The sequence below is a fragment of the Chrysoperla carnea genome, chromosome 5, assembly GCF_905475395.1.
Source record: "Chrysoperla carnea chromosome 5, inChrCarn1.1, whole genome shotgun sequence".
Taxonomy (NCBI): domain Eukaryota; kingdom Metazoa; phylum Arthropoda; class Insecta; order Neuroptera; family Chrysopidae; genus Chrysoperla; species Chrysoperla carnea.
The window spans coordinates 6003048-6017031 of NC_058341.1; the positions used below are offsets into that span (position 1 = coordinate 6003048).

General features: G+C 30.4%; 1 protein-coding gene across 3 annotated transcripts in view; it reads right to left on the reverse strand.

The window, feature by feature from the left end:
* Window positions 1–10738: 10738 nt before the first annotated feature.
* LOC123301731 (protein kinase 3-like) overlaps window positions 10739–13984 on the reverse strand; it is a 169233-nt gene continuing 165987 nt past the window's right edge. For all 3 annotated transcript variants that reach the window (XM_044884610.1, XM_044884611.1, XM_044884612.1), the window contains exons 7-11: window positions 13750–13946; window positions 13462–13677; window positions 12745–12912; window positions 12449–12597; window positions 10739–12364 (exon numbers count right to left, since the gene is read on the reverse strand). In XM_044884610.1, coding sequence (XP_044740545.1) covers window positions 12280–12364; window positions 12449–12597; window positions 12745–12912; window positions 13462–13677; window positions 13750–13946 — 815 coding nt within the window. In that variant the 3' untranslated portion in view covers window positions 10739–12279. The remainder of the gene's footprint in view (window positions 12365–12448; window positions 12598–12744; window positions 12913–13461; window positions 13678–13749; window positions 13947–13984) is intronic.

Genomic DNA, 13984 nt, shown 5'->3' on the forward strand with positions numbered 1-13984 from the left:
CTATTTAGCAGGCCTATATTAGTTTTGTGTTCTATGATTTTTATTTTCAATTTTTGTTTTTTGAAAAATATTATTCAATTTGCTCACAGCCATTCAATTTAATAATAATGAATAAATAATTAAAATGCATATTTATTATAGGCATTTAAAAATAACGTGTGTATTTGTCGATTATTAATTATTAACTGTTATTAATATTTTATAATGGCAATATTTTTAATTAAGGTAGTTGGATAATGCAGGTAAAATCTTAAGAGATCTTCAAAACTTTGAATATAAGTAATTAAAAGCCTAATTCACACACGTAGAATGAGAGAAGCGTGCGAATATGGCAATCTTTAATTTTTTCCAGTGAAGGAGACTTACCGTTTTGACAAAAAAAACTAATATTTCGAATAAAAAAAATGAAAATTATTCACAATTTAGTTTCCATTAAATATTAGGGGAGGGAGTATATGTGTATTCATTCTTAGTATATGTGTGAGACAGTATGTGTAGAGGAGATACAGTAAAATTAAAAAAAAAAACTTGGTTTATAAACCATAGTTATGTAGATACGTATAGCATGGATAATAAAAAAATTTTTGACAGGACTGTCGGGATAGAACTACCTTAATTAATCAATTATAAAAGTTATGTATTAATATAATTACATATTTTAGTATAAAACTAATACCATTGTATTTATTTATATTATTCTAATAGATAGGGGGTGATTTTAACTAGAAAAAAAATGGAATAGTTGAATAAATTCTACCCTTACACAATACTTAAGATATAGTTCTTAATGCATAATACAAAATCTCACGCGGTTGTAAGTGTTCAAGGATTACGAAATAGCTCAGATTCGTAACTGTTAAAGGATATGGGGAAAATTTATTTTAGAATATTGGGGTGGGACACACTTAAATCATAGGGTTCGTTGTGATACCGAAAAGGATTCACTTGTCCCCGGCCGCTACTCTATGAACCATTTGGAGCTATTTAAGAACAGCAAGAGTGCTTTGACGTCATCGAAAATCAGGTCGGGGAGGTTATCAAAGAAAGGCTGACTCAAGTGGGCCCACCTCCTTGTGGCAAAAGCTGAACGCAGTCACAAAGAAGATGACTCTTTCTAACTGTGACAGCGTTCTGCATTAAGACCTACCTCGATTTTTAGTATTCAAAAAGACCATATTTTCTGTTAAAATCCCCCCGACCTATAAAGGGTGGATCCCAAAAGAAACGCAAGAAGTAATTGAAATGACTGTCAATACGCCAGGCTCTACTAGGCCTTTAAAAAAAAATAAAAGTTTCCATACTTTGTGATGTGATTTTCAATACTATTTATAAAAGTATTTTTTATTGTGTTGTATTGTTATTGTTATTATTATTATTATTATTGAGCAATTTGATGTATTTTTCAAACAAAAAGAAAATAGAAGGAAAATTGTATATACAAATTTCAAAAATTTTCAATCGTATTGATGTGTACATTTCAAATAAAAACAGAATATAAAATAGTATTTCGAAAAGTTCAAATTCATTGTATAAAATTTTTGATCAGTAATTTAATTACTATTGACCCTTTTAGGTCTAGGGTCAATTGTAGTTTTGTGCAGTCATTTTAGAAGGGTTGGAAATTTGAGAGGCTGTTTTGTCAATTCTTTTACTTTTTTCTCCACGATCATATGATTTCATTTTAAGCTTGGCTTCGAAAACTATCTTAGATAAAAAAAAGTTGCTAGACACGGCCTTTTCAAGTTTGTAGTCGTTCTGTAATGAGTGTCCAATGGCTATGTCTGACCCTAGACTTACTTGTTGGAAATTAACCTTTTCTCGAAATTCGTGCATACATTTGTTTTCATTTTGTCACTAGATGTTAGTATTCTTACGTTTAGAAGAAAACGTCGAAAATCTTACCATTTAACTTTTTAAGTATAAGTGTACACTTCTGACATCTGTGATGGAAATTGAAAACAATAATATGTGTACATTTTTTAGTCAGAATGTGCAATCCCAAATGACGGAAGTTTTTTCATTTCATTTTTCATTACTTCACTCTTTTTTTAAATAAACAATATCCAATAGACTTGATTTAAATTTCCAATAAATGCGGAATATTTTGGAACGATAAAAATAAAAACTAAATGTGATAATATTGAATTTTTTTGTAATAATACACCATTTAACATAATTCGGATTACAATAGACACCTTTTCTAATAAATGTCGAAAGAAACTATAAAAATAAATCAACACCGTGGAATTAATAAGCCTTCTCCATCTAGTAATAGAAATTATCGATTTAACATTAAATACAAAGTTTGGAGGCAGTGGTAGATTTAAGAAAAAAGGTCTGGGAAGCGATTCTTATAGGAAGACTTGTTTTCCAAAGTAAAAAATCTCGAATCCGCCACGGATATCCTTGATTATAAAAACATGAACATAATTTCATTCAAAATTGATAAATATCTGCTATATGGGACCGTGGAGTTCGTCTGCTAAGGAGACTAGAGATCATTGCTCCTTTTCCGACCGCTTTAAATCCACCACTGTTTGGAGTTGTATTTAATAATCGATAAGTCTGTGTGTTGTCCATTAAAACTGCCAATATTTAACCAGATAACGATATAAAAATAAGATTCAAGCAATTTCAAAAAATAAAGACCAGTTTATTTTTAAATTGTTTCCAAAAATAAAGTAATTTTTGGGTATAAACTGAATTGTTTTTGCTAACACTTAAAATTTATTGTAATATTTTTCAAAAAAACAAATATTTTTTGTTTCTATATTCATAAAATTGTAAATACATTGTAAAATTGAGTTTGAAAAATAATTTCTTAATGATAAAATTAATTTTGAAAATTTTTATTTTTTGTTTCCCCAATTTATCAAATTTTGAGTATTATTTTAATCAATCACGCAGGACTTTGAAGTCGTAAGGTGAGTATTAAAACAATCTTTGAATGTCCGGAGGTGTAAGAGTTTTAATTCAAAATTTCCGATGGCAATCTATAACAGACGAATCTCCTCTTCACAGGATGTACCAAGAGTAACGGACGCCTTGTTGCGTCAGGTAGGAAATAAAATTCTAAGTCCTTTCATTTTTTGATCCGATGTACGGCTTTTCGCCCCTTCCTACACATTCACACACTTGCGCACGTATGCATACGTTACGCACACGCTAGCGTAACGTTGAAGCTCTCGTAACCCACTAGCAGTTTCTTACTATTTACCCTCCCACCTCTTGCCGCTGTAGCACTCTACTGATTGGCTGCCTATTTTAACTAATAGCTAATTATCAGTGCATCGGATCAAAAAATGGAAGAGAATTTTTCATCTCAACCTGATGCAACAAGGGCATTCGTTACTTCCGGAACAACCCGTATATTTGCATTTACCTATCTTTACTCTGTTCGAATGAAGTCTTTTCTAATACAACACTAGCGCCATTTTCATAAAGCTAGCAATGAAATTCATAATGTTAGATATATTTATTGTGTTAGATAAATTCCTAAAAAAAAAACATCTAGCCTTCCTATAGTTGATAAACAAAAATTATAAAAGCAGATAAAACTTTTCTATTTAGAATGAAAAAATATATAAAAATCACTAACCTTTTGGTCCGTTTTTCATTACCTTCACGCTTCACATCCGAAACGCTGCAATAAAAGAACATTTTAAGATTAGTGAGGTCTTAAGTTCGAATACAATTTCAATGAAATTATATCTAAAAATGAATTCGAAAAATATATTTATCTCGACAGTGGTAATTCAAGTCTGTTTCGACGGTGGGGAGATGGGAAAGCGTTTAAGTCGGAATTTATTGGAATATACAATTAATAATAAAGATTTCCAATCAAAGGTTGTTAAAAATGTTCTTAATTACTCCTAAAATGGGTAATCATGTTCCAGGTATGTAATATACGTTGCCTATATATAAAAAAGTATGGTTTACGATAACAATTGATATTCATAAAAAAATAAATAGGCAACTTGTATTACATTTATGTAATACAAATATTACACTAACTATTGATAAAAAATAAATAGGCAACTTGTACTACATTTATGTAATGCATAAGTTATTAAATTATATTTATTGTTTTATTTGTTGAGATCAACACGCTATTTCCCATAAAAACATACACTTTACTCGAGTCGTTACCGTTTGGGAAATTTTTAAGTTGGGCAATTTTGGGTACCGGTAATGTAGAATATATTTGAAATGAATATTTCAGGAGATACTAAACTAAGGATTTCACCTGAATCATAATTGAAGGATTTTTCATGGTTTATTGAGCGAATAAATGTAATGCTTACCTCATTGTAATGCAACCATCGCCGTCGTCAATTCCAAATCCAAAAGGCTTGGTCAAACACTTCACCCACAATTTTCACTTCAAAAACTTCACACATCTTCAAGCACTTCACTCATAATTTTCACTTTAAAAACTTCACACATCTTCAAGCACTATTTTATTAAATGTTGAAAAATTTATAGTTAAAACACTTCACAGAGAATTTTCACTTCAATCAAAATTTTATAAAACAAATGTTGAAAAATTTACTTGAAACACATTCAAAGTTCAAAGTTATTCAAACCACGCTTTATAAACTTTAAAAGCTTGCCACCAGGTGGAACTTACACTTATTTAAGCATTTGAAAGTTTAACGTACATTTTTAAAAACCAAATATTTTTCATAATTTATAATTTTTGTACATTAAATTGGGAACTTACCCAACGAAAACACGAAAATTGATAAATAAAATATTGTATTTTTATTTTTCGTTATTTCCTCGAAGAAAAATTTATCAAAGACAGTCATTCAAGCAATGCCAATTATATTTATAAGAAATTACACAAAATACTTTATCTTGTTTGTCAAATATATTAAAAGATTTTATAACGAAACTTTATTTTTAACTTTTAAGTTAATTACCACTTATTTTTATTTAATAAAACACTTAAAATCAATTTAAAATTCTAATTGCAACCGACCTGTTCAAGCCATATTCAACAAGTATAGCGTCCCTTTGATTGCGCATGCGTAGACGATTTTCCCTCGTTTTTTTACAAAAATGAATTTTATATTTTTTATAAATTTAATTTAATAATAAAAACACGCATGTTGAAACCGATTATTATTAAATTTACATTTTTAATAAATTATTTTATTATTATAAATAATATTTTAAGCGATAAAGTATTTTTTTATTATATTAATTTAATATTTAAAATGAACAATTCTTGCACAACCATCACACAAGCACATACCATATAACTATAACTGCTTCCAAACTGTTTGCGCATGTCTACTAAACGTATTAAATTTTTGGCATTATTTTTGAATATAAAAAATTTTTTTAATTTTATTTCAGAAATGAAGATATTACAAATTTATCTCTAAATGTAATAATATTAGTATGTTACACACATTTGTTTAAATGTAATGGCTTCTAAATTTCACTAGAAGTCATCGAAATTAAAACTTGGTTTAGTTACAATATTATATATTTGCCTTGGTCAAACTTTACTTTCCTTGAGATATTTTAAAAATTTGGTTTTTTTTTTCCTAAAAATTTGTGTCGTTAGTTAGTAATTAGAACGGGATTATTTTTCTTTGCATATTTTATTCTGACATGCTATTTTAAGCCGATGGAACTATAGGATCTGTTGAGGTCAGATGACGCACAGAAAAATCAGTTTTTCCACCAAGACTGCTACCATGATTGATTAATCTAATGTTTCGGACCCAATTCATTCTATATCTGACACTCTACAAATTTCTGCAGGTCCAAAGACTCTCCCGGGCTTGGGCTAAACAAGCTTAGACTGCTCCGGTTGCATCGATTTCAGATTATTTTTCAAAACTGTGGTTGTACAGCCCTAGCGGGATTATTTTTCTTTGTATATTTTACTCTGAGATGCTATTTTAAGCAGATGAAGCTATATGATTTGTTGAGGCTAGATGCCGCACAGAAAAATCATAGTTCCTCCATCTAGATTGTTCCCATGATGGATTGATCTAATGTTTCGGACCCAATTCATTTTATACTTGACACTCTGCAAATTTCTACAGGGGCAAAGACTCTCCCGGGCTTGGGCTCAGATGAGAGGGACGACCCCTTTCGTGCCAACAAATTTTCTTATTCATTCCGTTTAACGCAAGTAACCAGATCAGTCTGACTGTGTTATTTTCTGCCAGACGATTCATTTTCTCGAAGTATTCATAGATTATCGTTTGGAATCTTGACGCCTCCAGGGCCCGAAGACCTACCTTACTATCTGAGAAGATGCTGATATCTGTTTCACTGTAACCTCGTTCGAGAGTCTGTTCTCCGACTCCGTTCCACTGCTTTCTATTTTCATGGATTGGGACTTGGGAAAGCCGTGATCGTTACACTGTTTTCTATTTTCATGGATTGGGACTTGGGATACCTATGGGAAAATAAATAAATAAATGTTTTTAGCTTTTATGAATAATAAATTTATTTTTAAATTGTTTTATTCAAATATATTTATTTATTTTGAAACATATTAAAATTGCAAATTTTATAAACGCCATTTAAAACATGTAATTGTAAGGTATATAATTATCTCATAAAGTCAAAAAGTTATTCATTTTTTTTAAATTTAATATATTTACAAAAAAACTTTATATTTTGGTATTGGCAAATAAGCCGAAGCCGTCTCGTGCTGGCCAAGAAAAAACACCTTTGTAAATTTTAATCATTTTTATTTAGAAAACGTTTTGTATGATTGTCTTAGAATTACATTTAGAAAACCAACGGAAAATCTAAACTTTATTTTATAATTTAATTCATTTGCAGTGCTCAAAAATTGAACTTGAATATTCTTATCCTTTTTTTTTTTTATATATATAAATGGAAGCTTTATTTCTTAATTATAATATCTAAAATTCGAATATCGAAGAAACGTTTTTTATTTTTATTTATTGAACTCGACTTAACTATTGTAGTTAAAAAACATCTATTCAGAAAGACTATTATTAGATAAGTGTAATATTCGAGGAAATACCGTGAAAATTTGAGAATTCGCCAGGAACCTAGAAGTACCAAACCGATGTACAACCTTTCTCTCCGGCCGATACGTCTAAGAACCTTGGTTAATCGTAGAGGTCAAAACAAACATTTTCCTCTAAATTGAGAGTAAAAAGTTCGATATTTATACAACCTTTTGGATTACCGATCTCGAATTTGTCCGATTTCTTTCCTGAATATGAATTGGTTACAGATGTTTATACAAATTTTCAGAAAAGTGTGTCATGATATTTTGAAGAAAACTATAATTCTTTCAAAAGGATTTTTTGGAAAATAAAGGCTTCACTATTTGATCTTAGATAATTCTGGAAGATACTCACCGATTATATGAGATATTCAGAGTGTCACTTTTTCTAACTCTTGCCGTAATGAGGGCTAAGTTAGTTTAAAGTTTCTTCTTCTGGGATGGGACATACTTAGATCATAGGGTGCGTTGTGTTACCGAAAAAGGATTGGTACATCCTCGGTTTCTACTTCATGAATCATTTGGAACTGTTTATAAGAACAACAAGGCATTGACATCAACGGATTTCAGGTCGGAGAGGTCTTCAAAGGCTAATTCCAGTGGGTCCATCTTTTCAGAGCAAGAGTCGAACAGTGACAGAGAAGGTGAGGCATTGATTTTTCCTCCTCTCCATTATGACAGCTTATGCAATAGTAGAGATATGTCTTGTAGTACCACAAGTAAGTTTCTTTTTTTCACCCAAGATTGACCATTTTTAAGATATCTTCTTTAAGGAGTAGCTTACAGTTCGCAAATGGAACTCTCAGATGCCTATTGATGTTTGTATCCGGCAGCAATGTGCCGGATTTCTAGTAAAGTCACCCACGGCTTCTGAATTTCTAGAATGTTTCTGTGTTCCGGTAATCATACCAGATTTACATTCATTTGTTCCGCCAGCTCATTTAAGGACGTTCGAGGTTAGATAAACTGAGCTGAAGAATTTTAGCGCTACAATGGGGACTAAGAATTATTTTAATGGTGACAAACATAAATGGACATCGAAAGATTTGTTTTTCGAAATGTTCTCGATTTTGCAATCTAGACTGTATAAATTCTGTGATAGAACGTGGAATCTGAAAATGATTGAAATATGAATCAGATTTTGTAAGGAAACGTGCTAAATCTGTCATCATCTTAGGGTCTAATAGTATAAACATCTGCGATGTCTGTGCATTTTTTTAAAAATATTAGAGAGAAAGTTAACACTAAACTGTGCAACATTTATTTATAAACACTATGAAATATGTGCTTTGAAACTGTTTTTTTTCTTATAAAACTGGAAGTAAATTGTTTGTTTGAAACTCGACATTAAGAAATTTATTTAATTTAAATCCTTCAACAATAAGTATTTTTTATAAGCTCATTTTCAAATGTAATTAATATGCTTCTAATATTTTCAAAATTCTTTATGGTTTCTCCAATCCCAAAAATAATTTGTTTTTTGGATCGCATTCACTCTTATCTCCAGATTAGGAATACCATCAGAATGAGAATTAAAAGTTTGCGCAATTCAGTAAAGCGTTTTTTGAAAACTGGAAATGATAGTAGCATTAAAACTATCAAAAAGAATTGCACAATCTCCTTGCCCCAAGGATGACGATATTTTCGGTCTGGGAACTAAAGCAAATGCGACTCTGTATAATTTTTGTTTGTTTTAAAAGCAATTCAGCCCACAAAAGTTTTATTAAAACTATTGTTATATTCGAAATTTGTTTTTATGACTAAGGTCGAAATTCTAATGCATTTCTTACTTTCGTTATTAGTGATCTGTACATTCTACGCATACTCCAGAAAATAAACAAAAATTGACTTGATCCGTACGTCATTTAGCGAATTTTACAAAAATATCGACGGTGCTGAGTTTCTTGTATTTATTTAACACTGGTAATGAATATTAATTGATCCTGACCTTTGTAGTCTTCGACCAGGATCCGCGGGTCGCGCTTCGACCAGGATTTGGGTATGTACAGAGCAATAAAAACGAAGTAAGTGTTGAGGTAAATTGTTTAAATCTATTAAGTGCAATCTACTTAGCCTTGTAAGTTTTTTTTATAGCACGGGAAGAGACCATTTTTTACGACATATAAATTTTTGAATATAATTTAAACTGGAAATTTGTTTTTCCCAAAAAAAATCTTTCTTATCTCTAATACAACGCCTCCAATTTTTTTTTACCCATCACTATTTTTTGGTATAATAAATATTAGAATTTCATGATATGAATTTGTGGACTAAATATTAAAATGTACTTTTCTAAAGCGTTCAAAATGCCTTTTTATGCTGACACGAACAGTAAGGACACATTTTCGAACTATTCGACTTTCAAAGCATCCATTTCTTTTGAATATCAATCGATATAGGCAGCACACATTACATAGCTGTATATTTTTTGTAGAGAAAATGCCTTTTGAGCTGAAATATCACAATTTGAAAGTTGAATAATTTGAAAATATGTCATTATTTTTCGTTGGGTCAGTGGGACGTTTTATTTAAAATCACATCAGGTCAATTGACAGTATTTTTTTTTTACATTTGATGTGCTAAAATAGCGTCAAACGCCAGAGTTTAAAGGCATTTTAAGCATTAAAATACAATTTCTTTAAATTATTGCGTAAAATGCAATAAAAAATATACCTATATATATCAACCCCCTTCAAATTTGAAAACAAAAGTAATGGTTTTAGGGCCATGCATAATATTTGATATAAACGAGGGCTTAGGAAATTTATAATTACTCGGCAAGCTTAATGAACATTCTTTGAGCCTTTTAGTTGACACTCGAAAGAACGAAATGTCCGGGAGTTCGTTGCAGCGTTGACAGCAGTGACGCATTTACAACTAATGTGGCTCGTATGCGGATTTTTGGTGGTAGCACCCTTAAGCAGCTTTTTTGGAGTCTTCGTAAATCTACCAGGAACCCTCAACTTGTCTTCTATTTTGACTCCCACTTTTTCTCTCTGTTTTTGGCCTTCGTAAATTTGTCTAGGGTCTCACATTGGAGCCTTTTAACAAAAAATCTAAATTAATGTAAAAATAAAAAGAACAATTTTGTTTCGAGGCCGCCTAAATGGTAAATACGGTACTAACGAACAGCTTATTGAGTTTCGGGCAAAATGATTGCATTTTTGATTCGATTATCTTCGTATTTGAATAACATCCTTAATCAATATCTATTTATCGTCGTTTTGTCCATGTTTTTAGGAAAAACTGAAACATTAATTGCAAAATATGACTCCAACTGACATCTATTGGCGACGAAATAAAGTATTACCGGGCATTCAAATTGATATTTGTGTGGAGATATTTTAAATGATTCTTATATTAGCGATAAAATTTATGCCTTTTTAACTCAAAAAATACTGAGTAAAGCTCAATCATCCAAATACTGAGTTTTATTAGCTAAAGTTTTAAGTCTTTCGAATTTCTAGCCGTTCTGAAATGACGTGTCAAATATTAAGCCTGGTCTAAGACCTATAATTACTTAAAATAATATAATCTCACTGATCCAATTGCTATATCACTATTGGTCCCAACAATTTCTTTTAAACATATGAATATATTTATAAAGCGTACTAGCAAAATAAAAAATTACTTTTTTTTTCAATATTAAAATATCAATTTGTTTTAATAAAATATTAATTACGTAATTTACGTATTTTAGTTTTTTTTTTAATAATAAAAGCTTTGCATTTTTTTTTTTCAAAAAACTTTGTTGTGCATAATAATTATTTAATTTGGACAATTATTTAATAGTCTCAGTGCCCATTTTAACAATCCATGATGATAAGCACCGAGACTGTAACTTTTAAAATTCATTAAGATTCCGATTATAATTAACTCTGATTCGAATACAAATCTAATTAAATATTTATGAAATATTATGTAATAAGTCCTTAATTTTTGTTTTGTTTACATTCAAAAAATGTACAATAAAAAAATGTTGTATTTTAAAATTAAGTAACAACAAAATTTAATATACGAAGGAATTTACCTTAAAAGGGGTGCGATCATTTAAGGAATTATTTTCATGGAACTTTTTAAAGGATTCTTTTCTTGAAGATTATGAAAATTTGTAAATTGGATTATTTCAAGAAAAAAAAAAACGCGAAAATCTAATTGAATTTGCGATTGAGCAACAAGTTACCGAGATAGTGTTTGAAAAAGATCCGGAATATCACCCTCCGTATTCGATTTTGGGTGATATTTCAAAAACTACTCAACCTTTCGTCAAACGAATCCGGTTTTACGTTTTTTAGCTTGCGAGAAGCAGATCCTTTACAAAAATATCCCCAAGTTTCAAAATACTTCTTAAATATTAACTTCTCCTTTTTAAGGTACTTCCGATGCATATTTTTAAAATAATCAATTATTTATTTAAAATTACATGTAAGTTAAAAATCACAATTGCAATATTTTTTAAATGATCGAAATATTTAATAAATAAACTAAAAGGAAGACGTTGTTATTTTGTGTAACACTGAAGGAATTTTTCCTAAAAAATGATGGTACAGTATAATTTTCTATGGAATTCGAATTTTAAAGGCTATTCCATTTTCGATGTTACTTTTAAATGTGTTGCTATTTTGATGTTTTGTACGAAAATGTCATGTATTTAAAAATAACAACGAAAATAGAGCACTTTTTATAATGTACCGGTAGTCCTTCAATTTTTTGCTATTTTATTTATTGAAATTCTAGTTGCTTGGTAATGACCATGATGACGTTGCTGTAATCAATAAAAGCATTTCGACTCTATTTATGCAAATTTCGACCATTGTTTAGAAAATATTATTGTATCAATCTAATATAATCAATACAGCTCTTCTAAGACCGAATATTCTTTTTGAGACCAAATTGATTCGAGGTTCAACTCACAAGGGAACACAAAAAGGCTACTAAGGTTTATTTGATTTCTGCCAGATACTTTCCAGCGACAACCCGGATAGTTTTCGATCTTTAACAGAATATTCGATATCGTATTAATATTCGAAAACGTTCGGTGTTGCTATATCGACAAGCATCTGACAGAAACTAAATATTCTATAATTTCAAGAAGATGCTCGCGCACTTTAAAAGCTATAAATTAGATTGATACGTTTGCAAATCAGTACAAAAAGTATTATAAATTTGTATAAAAATGACATTAATAATTAACTTCTAAAAATTATTATAATTAATTAATTATTAACGAGTTTTATTTTTTCTTTTAAATTAATTTAAATTATTTATCACCGTCTTTGATCAGACTGAGTTGATTCTCCTGGATCAGCTACCTCTGTTACGGATTCTAATGGAGTGTCTATTGATAGCGGACTGAAAATAAAAAATTGTAAAGGTTAATGTTATGAATCAATTTAAGATTAACCGGTATTAGTTGTCAAAAATTATAATATTTACCGTTCGGTTCTCCAATTATAGCTATCGGGCGCTGAATTGGATCGACCAGATCTACCAATATGTTTGGGAATTGTGCAACGAACTGCCGTTTCAGCTGCATTCGATGCTCGATGACTACTACTGGCTGGCATTCGACGTGTAAATGGATTCTGAAATCAATTTTATTATTAATTTCGACAGATTTGGATCCGAGTTGACAAAATTGTTGCTTTCTCGAAAAACGAATTTTTCGATTTGCAAGCTACTTGGAAATCTTGGAAATTTAAAAAAATTGGATGTATACGGAATTTTCTTACCTGAAAGCTATGTTTTTTCAACATTGTTTTCACAAGAATTAATGTATCTAATTTTGGTATTGATGTGACAACTTTTGATAAATCTTCTTCCGTGACTTCAACCAATACGCAATTTTCTTCTTCAGTTGGAAGTGGAAACTCACCATCGCGAGTTACCCATTTATTAACCTGAAAAATAAATCAATAGAACATTCTCGATCAATTCGATTCATCCGTTTAGGAGCTACGATGCCACAGACAAACACATAGTTAACAGATAAACACTTTAAACTTATAAAACTACTCTTTTTTGGACCGATAGTTGGACCGATTTTCATTAAACATATCTAAGAACCATTACTAGCTTTGTCAACCCTGCCGCAGGTCTGGAGTTTATTCCTTAAACAATAGATGCTTTTTCGACAGCACATAATTATATAAGTTATACACATGCATTACTAAAAAGTGAAATGTGCGCATGATAGAATGCGCACCAAAAACATAACTAGGGTTATTCGAAAATTGAATTTTACTCCTCACATTTTTTTACACTGGGCGCCTTTTGTGAAAATCGATTCTTACCCCCTCCCCTTTAAGAGCTACGGTACCATAGACAAACAGACAGACACACATATATAGCGAGCAAACTTATAATGCCCTATTTTTGTGACGAAAGTTAACAACTCAGTTAATATGTTTGCAAAATAAACATAATTTGTCAGCAAAGAAATAACAAACCTTAATTTCTGGTATTGTAAGTCTTTCTTTAGGATCCTTTACCAACATTTTGGTAATTAATTCTTTTAACGTATCAGAAATTTTTGGTGATTCAGGAAATTCAACTGGATCATGACGTATTTTTGAATATAATGCCAAAATATTTTCATCATAAAATGGAACTTTACCATAAACAAATGCAAATAATGTAACACCCATTGACCATATATCAGCAGCCTATAAAATTGAAAATACAAAAAAGTTGGATATCTTTCAGAATGCTTGGCCGCAGATCAATGCGATAATTACCTTTCCACTAAACATTGCTAATTCACCCAAAGCTTCAGGTGCAGTGAATGCTGGCGTACCAGCAGTATTACTAAGAAATGCATCAGACCCATGGAATTCATTACATACACCAAAATCAGCTATTTGTAAACGGCCATTTTCGCTGAGTAATAAATTGGATGGTTTGATATCACGATGAATTATTCTTTGGTAATGTACTGTAATAAAAAAAAATTTTGGGAAAACTCTCTTCAAA